Source organism: Toxotes jaculatrix, chromosome 19, assembly GCF_017976425.1.
Source record: "Toxotes jaculatrix isolate fToxJac2 chromosome 19, fToxJac2.pri, whole genome shotgun sequence".
NCBI classification, from domain to species: Eukaryota; Metazoa; Chordata; class Actinopteri; family Toxotidae; genus Toxotes; species Toxotes jaculatrix.
In genome coordinates this window covers 20,827,057-20,844,435 of record NC_054412.1, presented here as the reverse complement: position 1 = coordinate 20,844,435, position 17,379 = coordinate 20,827,057, and the positions used below count along the sequence as shown (strand labels likewise).

At 42.6% G+C, this 17,379-nt stretch overlaps 2 protein-coding genes and 1 non-coding gene across 3 annotated transcripts; 2 read left to right on the top strand and 1 right to left on the bottom strand.

Moving 5' to 3' along the window:
- The first annotated feature begins 4,830 nt into the window (after positions 1-4,830).
- LOC121200006 (transcription factor 7-like 2) lies at positions 4,831-8,616 on the top strand. The gene is made up of 6 exons (XM_041065033.1): positions 4,831-4,874; positions 5,106-5,262; positions 5,525-5,632; positions 5,765-5,813; positions 6,296-6,393; positions 8,422-8,616. Exons 1-6 carry the CDS (start codon positions 4,840-4,842, stop codon positions 8,614-8,616), a joined length of 642 nt encoding a protein of 213 aa, XP_040920967.1. The 5' UTR covers positions 4,831-4,839.
- A 2,565-nt stretch (positions 8,617-11,181) lies between these two features.
- Positions 11,182-11,254, bottom strand: trnal-uaa. The gene has a single exon. It is a non-coding gene; the product is annotated as a tRNA-Leu (tRNA).
- A 3,251-nt stretch (positions 11,255-14,505) lies between these two features.
- Positions 14,506-16,062, top strand: LOC121199956 (regulator of telomere elongation helicase 1-like). Its single transcript, XM_041064979.1, has 4 exons — positions 14,506-14,684; positions 15,374-15,539; positions 15,641-15,798; positions 15,924-16,062. Exons 1-4 carry the CDS (start codon positions 14,682-14,684, stop codon positions 15,948-15,950), a joined length of 354 nt encoding a protein of 117 aa, XP_040920913.1. The 5' UTR covers positions 14,506-14,681; the 3' UTR covers positions 15,951-16,062.
- The last annotated feature ends 1,317 nt before the right edge of the window (positions 16,063-17,379 follow it).

Here is a 17,379-nt window from a genome sequence, read left to right as displayed (position 1 = left end):
TGAAATTACGTTTGGATTTGTAATGACCTTAACCACCTCCTATGATCCTAAAAATTCATACACACGTTCTTGGGGGCTGGTCCTAGACTCTGATGGGGTTTTTGTAATTGGGCGGGGCAAAATGGCTCAACGGCGCCCCCTTGAAGATTTAAAATACCCCTCTCCATATGGGTTTTTTTGGAGTACGAAGATGAAAATCGGTACACATAAAGAACACTTCCTGACGCACAAAAAAGTCTCTTGACACCATGACCTCAACCTAGCAGGAAGTCGGCCATTTTGTTTTTGGCGGCCAAATTTCAGTGCTTTCCACCATTGGTATGCGGACGAACTCGTGCTAGGGATTTCACCCGATCAACTTCATATCTGGTGGACCTCACCTCAAGACCATGATGATCAAAAGTTATCAAAGGCTTTTCTCTAAGTTAAAGGGCGTGGCCTCTGTGGCTCGCCAAAGTTCGGTGGCGTTTGGTGAATTTGCCATGACATTTTGAATGGCTCTCACGTCCACATACTTTATCCAAACATCTTCAAACTTCATGAGCATGATGAGGGCTCTGCCCTGAACGGCTCCATATGTCAAACTCCCGCCTTACTCGTGGCGCCCCCTGCTGGTAACAGGAAATAACCTGTTTGTACTATGACGTGTACTGGGGAGAAGAGGAGAGGACATAGGAGGACTCTGGTACTCTTGGCTGCGCCGGCTGCGACTCCCGCGGGTCGCAAGGGGTGCGAGGGCCCGTCATCGCTGCTTGCAGCTTTAATTATTATTATTATTATTATTATTATTATTCCTCCCAAACAACTGCATTTTTCAACCCCTTCCCATGCTCTAAAACGCCTGAAATTTTGCACACTCATCAGGTCTGGTGAAAAATTTGATATTTTGTGGTCGTTGTAAATGGGGGGGGCAAAATGGCTCCACAGCGCCCCCTTGAAATTTTCAAAACCCCCCTCCCATTGGGCTTAGTTTGTCATAGGTGCATGAAAATTGGTACACATGTTGATCATACCGAGACACACCAAAAAGTCTCTTGACACCATGACCTCAACCCAACAGGAAGTCCGCCATTGTGGTCGGAAGTTGGCGATTTTGGCGAAATACACCATTGGTATGCGGACGAACTCGTGCTAGGGATTTCACCTGATCCACTTCATATTTGGTGGACCTCACCTCAAGACCATGATGATCAAAAGTTATCAAAGGCTTTTCTCTAAGTTAAAGGGCGTGGCCTCTGTGGCCCGCCAAAGTTTGGTGGCGTTTGGTGAATTTGCCATGACATTTTGAATGGCTCTCACGTCCACATACTTTATCCAAACATCTTCAAACTTCATGAGCTTGATCAGGGCTCTGCCCTGAACGCCTCCATATGTCAAACTCCCGCCTTACTCGTGGCGTCCCCTGCTGGTAACAGGAAATGACCTATTTTTACTCTGAAGTGTACTGCTCCTTAATAGTTGACACCATCGGCTTGGTTTCTGCTCTACAACCTTCCCAACTACTTGGTGAAGCTACATTATAAAGGCCGTGAAGCTGGGTGCAATGGCATCTGTGTGGCGGCGCGGCAACTGACGATCCCTCGCCGTGAAATTACGTTTGGATTTGTAATGACCTTAACCACCTCCTATGATCCTAAAAATTCATACACACGTTCTTGGGGGCTGGTCCTAGACTCTGATGGGGTTTTTGTAATTGGGCGGGGCAAAATGGCTCAACGGCGCCCCCTTGAAGATTTAAAATACCCCTCTCCATATGGGTTTTTTTGGAGTACGAAGATGAAAATCGGTACACATAAAGAACACTTCCTGACGCACAAAAAAGTCTCTTGACACCATGACCTCAACCTAGCAGGAAGTCGGCCATTTTGTTTTTGGCGGCCAAATTTCAGTGCTTTCCACCATTGGTATGCGGACGAACTCGTGCTAGGGATTTCACCCGATCAACTTCATATCTGGTGGACCTCACCTCAAGACCATGATGATCAAAAGTTATCAAAGGCTTTTCTCTAAGTTAAAGGGCGTGGCCTCTGTGGCTCGCCAAAGTTCGGTGGCGTTTGGTGAATTTGCCATGACATTTTGAATGGCTCTCACGTCCACATACTTTATCCAAACATCTTCAAACTTCATGAGCATGATGAGGGCTCTGCCCTGAACGCCTCCTTATGTCAAACTCCCGCCTTACTCGTGGCGCCCCCTGCTGGTAACAGGAAATAACCTGTTTGTACTATGACGTGTACTGGGGAGAAGAGGAGAGGACATAGGAGGACTCTGGTACTCTTGGCTGCGCCGGCTGCGACTCCCGCGGGTCGCAAGGGGTGCGAGGGCCCGTCATCGCTGCTTGCAGCTTTAATATCTTTTGCTCTTTCTTTTTACTCTTTGCTAATGTTTTTTTGAATGAACCAGGCTCTCAAAACGAGCAGTTTTACAGACATTAATTATGCAAACAATGAAATCTCACAAAAAAGCACCTCCTCATTAACAGGTGGCTTTCATCAGGCTGTAAGGAGCCATTTATTTGTATAGTTAAGAGAGTTTGAAGAGAGAGGTTAGGGTAAGAATATGAAAATGCACTGCCATCCTAGCATGGCTTTCATTCTCATGTCTACCCTGCAGTCCAAATTGTCAGTGCTGGAATAATAAAGTAATAATAATAATAAAGTTGCACAAAATGTCTTGAAAAACAAGTCATGCCAGAAAAAAAAAGTTGTCATAGGCAACAAAAACTCTGTTAATGTTGCTACTGTGTTATTAAAAGATGTATTAGTCATTAAAAGCCCCTAAAACTATAGTAGGACTGTTTGTGGATGCTGTTATTATATTTTTCTATCTAGCAACCAGCAATCAGGAAAATGCATGAAATAAGTTTTAACTTTAAACTTTTAACTAAAGTGAACTAATAATTCTAGTCTTGTGACAAGTAACCTGAACTTAAAGTGTAAAATCTGTGGAGTAATTAAACAAACTTTTAGCTTTACTAACATCATTCAGAAAGAACTGATCTGTTCAACAATGATGAAGGTGATTAAAATAAAATAACGTGTGACTTCTCCCACAGGTTTAAGTCCTCTGATGCCCGGGCTCAGCTTCCATTGTGGGTTAGGCCTTATGTGCGGCCTTATGATGGCTTTGGAAATGTGGTCCGTGATGTCTCTCAGTTCTTCAGGGTTGCAAATAAAATGGTAGGTCACAAAAAGGATTAACAGTTGGGTATTTATATAGTACACCCATCAACTGTCTAATCTCTCTGCACACTAATACTTGTCCCAGTTGGTCCAACTCAGGTCTCAAGTCCTTGAGGGCTAGTTACAGTACAAGTCTCAGGACAGTGTCCTCCAGGATGACCAAACCAACTGGAGTCACATGTATTTCATATTTTTCTTGTAGTGTTGTATAGCAGAATAAATGTCTCTTAAATGAATGATAGATGTCTCTCACAGGAGGTGTCTGTCTTTCAGAGAAGTGTAACAATAGCAATCATAACAAATATGGAAAAACAGTGCTTCATTGTATATCGGGGGTCAGATTTACTAAATGAATTTGGAGCCACAGTCTGTGTTCTCAGCTCCTTGTTTCCTGGGACAGGAGCTCGCTCTGCACTCAGCTCAGTGTGGGACAGAAACTGGAGGCACATTCAGCAAGTGAGGCAGAGCTCCAGTGCAGTTCAGAGGTGGGATTTTCTATGAGTCAGACCAGTTTAGAGGTGGAGTGGCCTCCTCAGGCTTTTTCAGCAGCGTGTTTATTTCCTGTCATGTGACAAACAGTCAAGTGTGACATCTAACTGGATAAAACCTCAGAACATCTGAAACATGGCTTAAATAGTTAATTACTCAGTTGTTGCAAATGAATTTCCTGTTGCTGGACTAACTAACACAGCGCTGACTGTGTGTTAGTGATGAAGAGTTAACATTGAATGAAGCAGGTGAGTCAGGGAACAAAGTCTTTATTTACCTTTTGTAGTTTTACACCTCAGCAGAAACCACGGACCTGATGTCCTGACGTGGACCACCTAGGACCAGCATCAATGTGATCTGACTGTCGCCCCTCCTACCCTCAGCTCATTGGACTGACAGGTGAGATCCACTGCACACACCGGACCCACAGGTGAGGTCTGCGTCTTTCTGCTGTAAGTGATTGTAAGTGAAAACCAGTTCTTATTGAATCCAACCTCCAACAGTCTGTTGGAGCCGCATTTTGAGAACTTCTTCATTCTGATCCAGACGCTTGACAGTGGGTGGGTTTATATAGGATCTGTCCTACCTGCTCATTGACACTGCTCTCTGATTGGCTGATTGGGAGACTCACCCATCCCTCCACCTCCACCTCCTCCTGCCGCCCCTGCTGTCACTGCTGAGCTGAGGTTTGACACCCACCCTCAGCCAGCATATTATCACATGCAGTCAGGTCACCTGAACAGCCAGACAGGTGCTAACAGCCAGGGACAGGTGAGATACTAAATATAGGTTAGAAATAAGCAAACACAATCTCTTCAGATAAATCCAATGCTGAAGATTTGCTCTGTGGTGGTTTAGTGAATGGCTATTCTGACACCTGATGGACAGATGACACAGATTATGCACTTTGTCTAATTGCATGTATTTGTGCATGTTTGTATCTGCAGTATCAAAATGTGCCGGTGGTGAGACTTCATCCGAGCACGGGGGACCTGGTTCCTGTTGGTATGATGTAAGTAACACACACATTAATGCAAACAAACACATGAGTGTACACAAGTACGAACCTTTGTTTTTATCTTCAAACTGTTTCTCTGTTGTCTGATGTATGTTTCTGATGTTATTTATGAAGGAATGGAGAGGTGGTGTACATGTTTGCCACAGATGGATGTGCTCCTGCTTTTGCGGCCCCTCCACATCAAAGTAAGTCAGCCTGACTGGCTCATGTTCTGTGGCAGTGGTCACCAACTGGAAGACCATAACAAAGCCTGACCTATAATCAAATCATAGTCACTTTTGATTTCATTTCTTGCAGCTACCAAGATCCCAGCTGACTTTGTTGCTTGTTTGTAAAATACTTCTTTCCTCACAGTTGTACACAGTGGTAATACATGCTCTTATTCTGTTCTTTGTTTCTTTTCTGTATTTCCGTAGAAAGAGGAGGTGTGAGAGCCAGGAGAAAGACAATCAGCCCTACATCAAGAAGCCGTCCAATGCCTTCATGTTGTTCAGGAAGGAACAGCGAGCAAACGTTGTGGCCGAACTGAACATCAGGGACAGTGCCACAGTAAACACTGTCCTTGGACAGAGGGTAAGTGTCCTCACTCTGTCTGTTTGAAACACTGTGTCACACAAACTTTATGACAATTTGGTCAAAGTCATACACTGATCAGTGTCTGAGGCAACACTCTAACCATAAAGCTTCACATCTTGGCAGTAATTTTTGTTCTTTTCTTGAAAGGAAATGATTGGAATATGTTTTTAATGTTTGTGTTTGTGGACTAGTCGGCCTGTCGCTGCATGTAGCCGTGTGTCAATGTGTGCACTGACAGTGTGTTATTGTGTGTCCACAGTGGAACTCTTTGTCGAAGGAGGAGCAGGCCAAATATTATGTAGAGGCTGAAAAGGAGAGGAGGCTCCATGCACAGCAATTCCCTGAGTGGTCCTCCAGGGACAATTATGTATGTACACTATGCTCAGATACAACTCCTGCATGTTTGCATCATTACAGTAGATGAAACGACACAATCCTGGAAAAGAGTTTTTATCAGCTGATATCAGGTGGAAAGTCAAGTGTGTTTGTTTTTGTATAGGGCAGAAAGAGGAAGAGGCAGAGGAGCAGGGCACCAACCAGGGCTGAAGGTACGGCAATATTAAGTTATGATGACCACAGATTGTAGAAACATTTACCAAATGACGCCAAACCCCACACACACACACACACTCACAAGGTGAAAACAGCTGTGTATCCACTACTTACCCCCACCCCTCTCTTTTCTCCCTCTCACTTCCCCTTTTCCCTACCCCCCCTTCTCCCCTTTCCCCCTCTTTCACTTTAAAAATGTCTGTAACTGTGTGCATAAATGTATATCTGCACACACCTGTGTATATATGTATATATGTAAAGATCAATAAATCAATGAGAAACTACAACCCTTTGCCTTGCTCCTCACTTGTAATGGAGTATTTTTACATTGTGGTATTTGTAGCCTTCTTTTACTGAAGTGAAAGATCTGAGTGCTTCCTCCATTACTGATTATTAACACCCCAGTCAATGGAGAACAAGTCCACCTATTTCAGTTTTTAATTCTTAAATAAATAATTAAATAACGACGTTGCTTAAGCTCCGACTGAGTTCGGAGAAGAAGCCAGAGACCTGCAGCTGCTCCCCAGCTCGGCCTCCACCGCCCAGCTGCCTCTCCACGGATCTCAAAATCCCCAAGTCTTACTCATTTCTTTACATTTTAAAGTTGGTTAATTCCAGTACAAGCTAAAAACAACTACAGACTGTTTGCTCAGCTACAACATGTAGAACATGAAATAAGAAGATGAAATTAGATGAAATAAACAAATCCATCTTAAAATAACTAAAATTCGAATGAAATTCGCTATGAGATTTGGTCTTGAGGTTCAGGACTGCAAATACTAATTTTTCTCAGTTAATTATTCAATTATTAATTATCCAACATGGTATAACAACAACAACAAACAACAAAATGCCAAGAGCTTATAGGTTTAATCAACAATTAATCAACCAGTTATTAAATGTATAACTGAAACAAAAGAACACTATCTTGTCATTTCAACCCTTCATCTCCTCAAGCCTCCACGAAAGTTAGGTGGAAATGTACAGGACATAAGCTTAAACTCTTTCACTCTGTTGAGATTTATAATGATTGCTGGCATCTAACCTTCTGAGATAACTTGTGTTAATACTGGGGAAGCCTTTTGGATGAGAGGTGACGTCCTCAAGAACCTCAAGCAAGTCCAGGTGCCTTCATATAGCACTTTGAAGTATCATGACCTGGATGACTGAGAATCTTCACAAACATTCAAATAAATATGCGGAAAATGGAACATGCTGAGGGTGCAGTCAAAATAATGCAAATGTCTCATGACCAGTAATTTTAAATGAAACATTACATGCTTGTTGTGAAACGGATGTTGATGCAACTTATGACTTTCTTTCTTTTTCTGCCTTTTGTGTGCGTATCTGTTGATCTGGGTGGCAGGCTGCAGCATTCAGTTGCTCTAATATGCATAAATACAGTTGTACTGAACAAACTAAGTAGCCATGGTTGGTTTTATCGCTCTCCATGCACCTTAGTATTAAAAAGTATATTTTTAATACTTGTGGCCATAATACTGTCCAGCCTTGGCTATGCAGTTCTTTGTCTCCTGCACGCTCTCCTATTTCCACTTTCATATTATATACAGCTATATAGTTTTTAATCATTTTAAATAACTGGTTATTTAATTCATCAATTCATTACATTCTTTTATACACCTTTCTTGTGATATTGATGGTTAATATAATTGTTGAAATGAGTCATTTTTAATGTGCAATAAAGGTAATTATGAAGCTCTACTCTAAGTTTGTTGATTTTTTTCATATATCTATTATGCATACTACTGTAATCATCAAAGAACACACTTTTATTTATAATGAATTTATAATGAATTACAAGTGTATTTCTACATTAGCTTTAATCAATGACATAAATAATAGAATTTTGTATTTAATGTTGCTGTCCTTGACCCCTGACAACAATCAAACATATTAAAAACTACTTACCAAGTTTTAATGACATTGAAAACACTAATTCAACAAAGCATCTTGTTAGATTCATCATGAGATTTATGGTAAATTTGGAAAAACCTGGCGAGTGCTCTGTAGTTCATAGAAAATGCACTCAGTGCCATTACCTTACAGTAGGTTTATTTGAAATTCAATATAACAGAAAACTGTGATCAGAAAATTAATAAGGCACATTAAATACATTTTTAATTAGAATAAATGTAGTTTGGAATAAAACTAATGTATGTGAGCTGTACTATACTGACAGTTTGAAGTCTCCATCAAATGAAAAACATACAAGGACAAGCAAAATCAACTATTTAACCTAATTAATCTGAACTCTGTCGTATCTTCAATACACAGTTTGTCTTTTTAAAACATACTTCTACAGTGGTGACAGCAGCACACATCTATTACAGGAGTCACATTTGGCTCCTGTAATACAATTCTGCTTCGCCAGATATCAAATTGGGAAATACTTTCACTAATGAAAGTGGTGACTGTGCTAGAGCTGATTCCACATTTAATTCCAGTTTAATATTTTTTCAGTCCTGTTTACTAGCATCGCCTCTACCAACAGCAGAGATGAAGTCCAAGACGTAAAACTGTACCTGTGAAGACTTGGGACAGAGAACAATAAACTTCTAAAAAGCTGGTCCGTTCTTTCATCAGAGGAAGCTGAACTGGATCTGGGTTTTCTGGCATCCATCCATGCAGTCTGCCTTCTCCACAGATGAATGGCAGCAAATATTCTGCTCCATACATGAGGTCTTCATTCTGTTGGCACAGGTTGTTCAGATGTCTGTGCCCGGCCAGTTTACCCGGACTCGTTTGGCTGCCAGACCCCGCCTTTTGCAGAAGGAGTAAACAGAGTTTGTAGGAGTTATCATTTAGGGAAAAGTATTTGGTGAGTAACAAGCTTTCTTTTCTTTATTCAATACAGACAGGCTACTATCAGTAACAGTGCAATAATTCGTTTTTACAACACTAAAACTGAAACTGTGTCTTAAGCTAAATCTGGCTTTTAGCTAGCTAATTACTTCAGAGTAGTCTCTTTTATAGTTAGCTTACAGTGGCAGTCTAATGATTTTACGTGAAACAGGACATACAGTAGCACTTGTGGTGAGTCTGCAGGCATGATAATATGTGTGTTGTTTCATAGTCTCCTTAAAGTTGGCACGTTTTCCATAAATTCGTGCTAACAAAATTAGCGCGTTAGCACGCGCTGTTTTGGCTAACGGCTTGACATTCATCCACGGAAGTAGTGATGTGTCGCAATTCTCCATTGACCCCCATGTTAAAATAGCCAACTTTACAGCCTAAAAATATATATATTTACAGCCTGGTACAATTTTTGTGGGGGTGAATTTTTTTGTACCACAACCGTTTTAGTGTTATTTAGGCTTAATAAATTAGGGCGTGGTTACGCTGAGTGACAGCCCATAGACAGGCACAGGCATTTGGCTGGGCTAGGCGGCTACATCCAGAGGCCTCCGGCTACCTCCAGCGGTTGACAGGGACTGCAGTGTCCGTGTTTGTTTGCCAATGTTCAGATAGGTTTTTGTGACAGTATGGCTTGTTGTAGTGTAGACTGTACTAACCGACAGTCTAAGGAGTCTGTGTTGCAGTTTTTTCGGTAAGTAAATTTCTCACTATTTTACCTGGATGTTTGCACTAATTAGCATGTATTAGCATATTTTGCCACTGGCTTATGACTTAATTGCCGATTTATGGTCGCTGCTGATACAGATAGAGGACCGAGCGGATAATGTTAGGAACGCTGTTGCGGTGTGTTCCGTGCTCTCAGAGTCCGTTTATTGTGGGAATACTATTCTACAATCTTATTTCGTCTCATTTTTCTGTTTAAAAAGGCCGACATTGCATGGACAGAGCAGCTCCGTCAGTAAGCGGCTGCTGTGTGCTGCTGTAACTGTAAGTGGATAGTGGGTGGAGGCAGCGGTGAAAGCCGGTAAATATTAAACATTTTAATATATTATTATCATCATTATTTTGATCTTTATCATTAATAATAATGACAATGACAATAATAATAATAATAACTTTTAATATAGTTAATCAATATGAAATAATAATGATTGTTTCACAGTTAAATAACAGGCTAGAAATAAATTTCCCCCCACAACTCCACCAAACCCTGCAGCTCCATCTAAAACCTCTCTATCTGAAACAGTCATGTTTAAAACACAGCAGCAACATTATGATCTCTGTTGTATGCTCTGTGTCGGACTCGGGGACTGTCGTGTGGTGGATGTAGCTGCGTGTAGCTGCCGCTTAGCTTGTTAGCCTAGCTGATTAGCCTTAGGCTAGCTCGGTTGCTCCGTGCTAAGTGGCGGGTTCTCGGCCGGTTGACCCCGGCTGACCTGTAGAGCAACCGCCTCTTCGCCAAATATGGAAAGTACAGTCCCACTAAAATCCAAGATGGCGCAGCTCAAATGCCCATGGTTTGGTCACAAAACCGACTCCCGAAACCAATGGGTGACGTCACGGGTGCTACGTCCATGTCTTATACAGTCTATGGCCTATATGTCAAAGTCAAGGCCCGTGGGCCACATCCGGCCCGCAAAAGAATTTTCTATGGCCCCCGGGATGATATTTGATTAGTATTAGAACCGGCCCGCTGGCGTTTAGCGTGCGCCAATACCACATCCACAATGCAAGGGTAGCGAACAGACTCACTGCAGTGCTAGCCTGGTTGTCATGACTACCAAAACTCTTCGCGCTATTGCAGTGCAGCAAGCGGGCATCGTTTTAATTATCCATCAGCAGTCAGAGCAGATGTCGACTTTCAGCTACCCCCCTCCCTAAAAAATGGCTAAACGGAAGGTGGACGTTTGAAATTACTAACAGAGCCATAAGACAATATTGCTTTATTCATTTAATGTACAGGACATGTGATTTCTCTTTAAAGGAAGTTTGTTTTTGTCTATGTGCCTGTTGAAAATGTTTTCACTGGAAATTACTGACAGAGCCATAAAACATACTGGATTTAAACATTAGCCTAAATAGTATACACCTTGTTAGGTATTGGTTCAATAGGCTATGTATAATAATTTCAATATGTTTTAATAAACATTGAATCAGCCCTTGGCTTGTAGCAAATTTGTTTTTTTGGCCCTCTGTGTATTTGACTTTGACATCTCTGGTCTATGGGTATAGTTAAGAAAATGAGTGACACCAGGAAAAGAAGCAAAATCTGGAACCATTTCAGTTATATTGATAATACAAAGGCAGAGTGTAGAGTCTGCAAGAAAAGTTTAAATTTGTTTAAAAGTTTAATATTGTTTTTGTCATGTCATCATCTGCCGCTTATCTGGGTCTAGGCCCAGGTCGCAGGGGCAGTTCCTGCCCAATTCACAATGCACCGAAGTCCTATGGCACCTCCATGGGTGGTGAGCCCATGGGAGATGGTGTCACCCGGAGTGGGATTCAAACCCACGACCCTGAGAAGTTAAGTCTCATGCTCTACCAACTGAGCTAACCGGGTGGCTGATGTTTTTTGTATTTTTAATAATTTATTTTTTATGTAGAGTGACTAAATAAAGGTATATTTATATAATAAACATATATAAATTAAAAATACATTAGTAATTCATTTTGTGCATATTTTTATATTGTTGTTGACAGTAAATTAATTCAATCAACATAACAATCTGAAGAGCCGCTTGGGGGTTGAAAGAGCCGAAGATTTTCATTTCCTGTCATGTGACAAAGAGTGAAGTGTGACATCTAACTGGATAAAACCTCAGAACATCTGAAACATGACTTAAATAGTTCATTACTCATTTGTTGCAAATGAATTTCCTCTTGTTGGACTAACACAGCACTGACTGTGTGTTAGTGATGAAGAGTTAACAGTGAATGAAGCAGGTGAGTCAGGGAACAAAGTCTTTATTTACCTTTTGTAGTTTTACACCTCAGCAGAAACCACGGACCTGATGTCCTGACGTGGACCACCTAGGACCAGCATCAGTGTGATCTGACTGTCCCCCCTCCTACCCTCAGACTCATTGGACTGACAGGTGAGATCCACTGCACACACCGGACCCACAGGTGAGGTCTGCGTTTACCTGTCTTTCTGCTGGAAGTGATAAAAATAAGGTCTCTCTGAATCCAGTCTCCAACAGTTTGTTGGGGGCCACATGTTGAGAAGTTCTTCTTTCTGATCCAGACACTTGACAGTGGGTGGGTTTATATAGGATCAGTTTGCCTGTCCTACCTGCTCATTGACACTGCTCTCTGATTGGCTCTTACAGATGGCGTCAGACCTCCACCATGATGGTGAGTGTCATCAAAGGTTCAATCGTGTGTCTGGGATGAATTTCCTTTTTCTGGACTAACTAACACAGCGCTGACTGTGTGTTAGTGATGAAGAGTTAACAGTGAATGAAGCAGGTGAGTCAGGGAACAAAGTCTTTATTTACCTTTTGTAGTTTTACACCTCAGCAGAAACCACAGACCTGATGTCCTGACGTGGACCACCTAGGACCAGCATCAGTGTGATCTGACTGTCGCCCCTCCTACCCTCAGACTCACTCATTGGACTGACAGGTGAGATCCACTGCACACACCGGACCCACAGGTGAGGTCTGCGTTTACCTGTTTTTCCGCTGGAAGTGATGAAAATGAGCTCTTACTGAATCCAGTCTCCAACAGTTTGTCGGGGGCCACATGTTGAGAAGTTCTTCTTTCTGATCCAGACACTTGACAGTGGGTGGGTTTATATAGGATCAGTTTGCCTGTCCTACCTGCTCATTGACACTGCTCTCTGATTGGCTATTACAGATGGCGTCAGACCTCCACCATGATGGTGAGTATCATCAAAGGTTCAATTGTGTGTCTGGGATGAATTTCCTTTGGCTGGACTAACTAACACAGCGCTGACTGTGTGTTAGTGATGAAGAGTTAACAGTGAATGAAGCAGGTGAGTCAGGGAACAAAGTCTTTATTTACCTTTTGTAGTTTTACACCTCAGCAGAAACCACAGACCTGATGTCCTGACGTGGACCACCTAGGACCAGCATCAGTGTGATCTGACTGTCGCCCCTCCTACCCTCAGACTCATTAGACTGACAGGTGAGATCCACTGCACACACCGGACCCACAGGTGAGGTCTGCGTTTACCTGTCTTTCTGCTGGAAGTGATGAAAATAAGGTCTCTCTGAATCCAGTCTCCAACAGTTTGTTGTGGGCCACATGTTGAGAAGTTCTTCTTTCTGATCCAGACACTTGACAGTGGGTGGGTTTATATAGGATCAGTTTGCCTGTCCTACCTGCTCATTGACACTGCTCTCTGATTGGCTCTGACAGGTGGCGTCAGACTTCAGTGACGTCAGACCTCCACCATGATGGTGAGTGTCATCAAAGGTTCAATCGTGTGTCTGGGATGAATTTCCTTTTTCTGGACTAACTAACACAGCGCTGACTGTGTGTTAGTGATGAAGAGTTAACAGTGAATGAAGCAGGTGAGTCAGGGAACAAAGTCTTTATTTACCTTTTGTAGTTTTACACCTCAGCAGAAACCACAGACCTGATGTCCTGACGTGGACCACCTAGGATCAGCATCAGTGTGATCTGACTGTCGCCCCTCCTACCCTCAGACTCACTCATTGGACTGACAGGTGAGATCCACTGCACACACCGGACCCACAGGTGAGGTCTGCGTTTACCTGTCTTTCTGCTGGAAGTGATGAAAATAAGGTCTTACTGAATTCAGTCTCCAACAGTTTGTTGGGGGCCACATGTTGAGAACTTCCTCATTCTGATCCAGACACTTGACAGTGGGTGGGTTTATATAGGATCAGTTTGCCTGTCCTACCTGCTCATTGACACTGCTCTCTGATTGGCTATTACAGATGGCGTCAGACCTCCACCATGATGGTGAGTGTCATCAAAGGTTCAATCGTGTGTCTGGGATTATGTCACAGAGCGGGCAGGGTTAGACTCTGCTGGGAGACGTGCTGACGTAGTGGTAACGTATTGTGTCACTTCCTGTTTGCGGCTTCTGCACTGTGGTACTGTGGTGGAGTGTTTGCAGTTATCCTACATTAACTTTGCCGTGCTCTGTGGTCAATCTCTGAATTCTTGCACACGCTCTGCTCTTTGTTTTTACTCTTTGCTAATGTTTTTTTGAATGAACCAGGCTCTCAAAACGAGCAGTTTTACAGACATTAATTATGCAAACAATGAAATCTCATGAGAAAGCATCTCCTCATTAACAGGTGGCTTTCATCAGGCTGTAAGGAGCCATTTATTTGTATAGTTAAGAGAGTTTGAAGAGAGAGGTTAGGGTAAGAATATGAAAATGCACTGCCATCCTAGCATGGCTTTTATTCTCATGTCTACCCTGCAGTCCAAATTGTCAGTGCTGGAATAATAAAGTAATAATAATAATGAAGTTGCACAAAAGTCTTGAAAAACAAGTCGTGCCAGAAAAAGAAAGTTGTCATAGGCAACAAAAACTCTGTTAATGTTGCTACTGTGTTATTAAAAGATGTATTCGTCATTAAAAGCCCCTAAAACTATAGTAGGACTGTTTGTGGATGCTGTTATTATATTTTTCTATCTAGCAACCAGCAATCAGGAAAATGCATGAAATAAGTTTTAACTTTAAACTTTTAACTAAAGTGAACTAATAATTCTAGTCTTGTGACAAGTAACCTGAACTTAAAGTGTAAAATCTGTGGAGTAATTAAACAAACTTTTAGCTTTACTAACATCATTCAGAAAGAACTGATCTGTTCAACAATGATGAAGGTGATTAAAATAAAATAACGTGTGACTTCTCCCACAGGTTTAAGTCCTCTGATGCCCGGGCTCAGCTTCCATTGTGGGTTAGGCCTTATGTGCGGCCTTATGATGGCTTTGGAAATGTGGTCCGTGATGTCTCTCAGTTCTTCAGGGTTGCAAATAAAATGGTGGGTCCCAGCACGCACACAGTTCACAAAAAGGATTAACAGTTGGGTATTTATATAGTACACCCATCAACTGTCTAATCTCTCTGCACACTAATACTTGTCCCAGTTGGTCCAACTCAGGTCTCAAGTCCTTGAGGGCTAGTTACAGTACAAGTCTCAGGACAGTGTCCTCCAGGATGACCAAACCAACTGGAGTCACATGTATTTCATATTTTTCTTGTAGTGTTGTATAGCAGAATAAATGTCTCTTAAATGAATGATAGATGTCTCTCACAGGAGGTGTCTGTCTTTCAGAGAAGTGTAACAATAGCAATCATAACAAATATGGAAAAACAGTGCTTCATTGTATATCGGGGGTCAGATTTACTAAATGAATTTGGAGCCACAGTCTGTGTTCTCAGCTCCTTATTTCCTGGGACAGGAGCTCGCTCTGCACTCAGCTCAGTGTGGGACAGAAACTGGAGGCACATTCAGCAAGTGAGGCAGAGCTCCAGTGCAGTTCAGAGGTGGGATTTTCTATGAGTCAGACCAGTTTAGAGGTGGAGTGGCCTCCTCAGGCTTTTTCAGCAGTGTGTTTATTTCCTTCCTCTACACCTGTACAACTGTGTTTTACTGCTGAGAGGTCTGATCCAGAGCTGTGACCATTAATTGCCTGTACAGTACTGACTGTGTGTGTTTGGATGTAACAGAGGCCTGTGGTAGAGAAGAAGACTGCTACAGAGAGCTGTGGGGCAGTGTGTTTGCCAGATATTCAGCCCTCTGGCTTCACTTCCTGCTCACACTCCCAAAGCTCCCACACCCAGAAGGCCAAGGTGCTGGATGCCCACCTTCCCAGCCTGAAGAGGAGGAGGCTCAGTGAGTATGAATATATGACTCCTTCAAATCCTGAAACAGTTCACAGAGGAGAAGTTAATCCTTAATGTGTTTTTAAGCTCTTGTTTGGTCTTTGTGATCAGATGAACACACTGGAGCCACTGGGATGCCCAGGATCTTTCTTCAGTATGAGTGTGAGGTGCAGAAGAGTCAGAGGAGACCAGCCAACCTGTTGGAGGCTCTGGAGCAAATCGACCATCACAGTGGAGGAAACGACGATGGTGTGGTGGGAGATGTGAAGGTATTGTGTTTTCTGTGAGACACTGTGGTCTGTCCTACAAGACGAAAGCTGTTCTTTCTTTTTGACATGTATTAGTGTGTATGTCTCAAACGGAGTTACCAATGACTTCGTCCCTTGTTTTTCAGCTATGTGGAAGAAATCTGAACAGCTGACCCCGGAGCAGAAGCTTCTGGTGATAAAATAAGTCATTACCATAAATGTTACTGTGTAAAACACTGTTCTCTGTCCATAATGCTAAAGTGGAGGTCTCTGGTGGGGTTCCTCTTCTTTTTTCCCTCCTGATGTGAACCGATTTTCTTTTAACCTGACCTTTGAGGTGCATATAATTTACACTGTAGGCTTAATACGTGTCTGTCTCCAGTGTCCCTGTCAAAGTATGTGTGCACAGAAGGCTGCATCTGAATTAATAATTAATTACTTAAAGAATAAACAGCTCTTTCTTTTCTTTCTTTCCTACGTTATTTTTGGGATGATTCTACTCATATCTAAAATTTCCTTCCCATCTTATACCTAAAAAGTACAGCACGTGGCCTTTGCACATGATCAGGTTCAAGGACAGGTCTGGGTGGAACTGGGCCCGCTCCTTTCCATCTCCCCTCGCCTGGCTGGTGTGCTGTCCACCTGCACCAAACCTTGTGTTCATCCCATCTTCCCTCCCTTGTTTGTTGCAGGCCTGAGCTCGACGGCTGCCTTCTCCTTACCTCATATCAGCCACACTTGGTTTTCCATGGTATATGGAGTGTTGTTGACTCATTTTCTTTAAAAAAAACTTTCTCTTCTAGTGTTACATACACTGACAGTATTACATACACTGACAACGTCCTCCTCACACCTCCCCATGACAGTGTTATGTATGTAGTGTATGTGGATCAGTGGTGGAGCTGTGGTCGAGCTGTGGTAGAGCTGTGTTCGGAGCAGGACAGAGTAGCAGACAGGAGGGAGATTTACAAGTTTGAAGTACAGCAGTAACAGACAGAGTGGTGCCCAAGACAGCCACGGGTGCAAGATAGACTGTACTCCAATGGAGATCAGTGTGGGAGACAGAGCGGGGATGTGTGCATGGGAGACAGAGTAGAGGTGTGTGTGTGGGAGACATAGTGGAGATGTGTGTGGGAGACATAGTAGAAGTGTGTGTGTGTGTGTGTGAGACAGAGCGGGGGAAAGACAGAGAATCAGGTCTAGAATAAGCAGAACACAGATGGATATGCACACATTGAAGAATACCAGTGCCTTTAAAGCACCCAACACATGCACACAAAGCATGAGTGATTACTCCTTGCGATGCAGCAATAGCAGGCAGAGAGGCACACAAGGCAGCAACAAGTGCTGCAAGGGCAACGACCAATGGAATTTCCCTCATTGTAGTACATTGAAGTACACACAGATGGGTGAAGCATAGAAGGGTGAGGAGGGGTGAGGCATAGATGGATTCTTAACACATTGCACAAAACCTGACACCACATCATCATTAGGTTGTTTGGAAGAAGAAATGTCTTTTAGACCAACTGAACCTTTAATCAACATAACTGATCAAAAATATCACTGCAGTTAAGGATTCATTTCATTATTGATAGTGTGACG

What these genes read in the sequence shown, in the direction of transcription:
- LOC121200006 (XM_041065033.1), top strand. Translation starts at nt 4,840, where the DNA reads ATGTGCTCCTGCTTTTGCGGCCCCTCCACATCAAA. An exon ending in GGCACCAACCAGGGCTGAAG is followed by an intron (nt 5,814 to 6,295) that starts GTACGGCAATAT and finishes ACGTTGCTTAAG; the next exon opens with CTCCGACTGAGTTCGGAGAA. An exon ending in ACGGATCTCAAAATCCCCAA is followed by an intron (nt 6,394 to 8,421) that starts GTCTTACTCATT and finishes TTCTTTCATCAG; the next exon opens with AGGAAGCTGAACTGGATCTG.
- LOC121199956 (XM_041064979.1), top strand. An exon ending in CCTGAAGAGGAGGAGGCTCA is followed by an intron (nt 15,540 to 15,640) that starts GTGAGTATGAAT and finishes CTTTGTGATCAG; the next exon opens with ATGAACACACTGGAGCCACT. An exon ending in GTGTGGTGGGAGATGTGAAG is followed by an intron (nt 15,799 to 15,923) that starts GTATTGTGTTTT and finishes CTTGTTTTTCAG; the next exon opens with CTATGTGGAAGAAATCTGAA.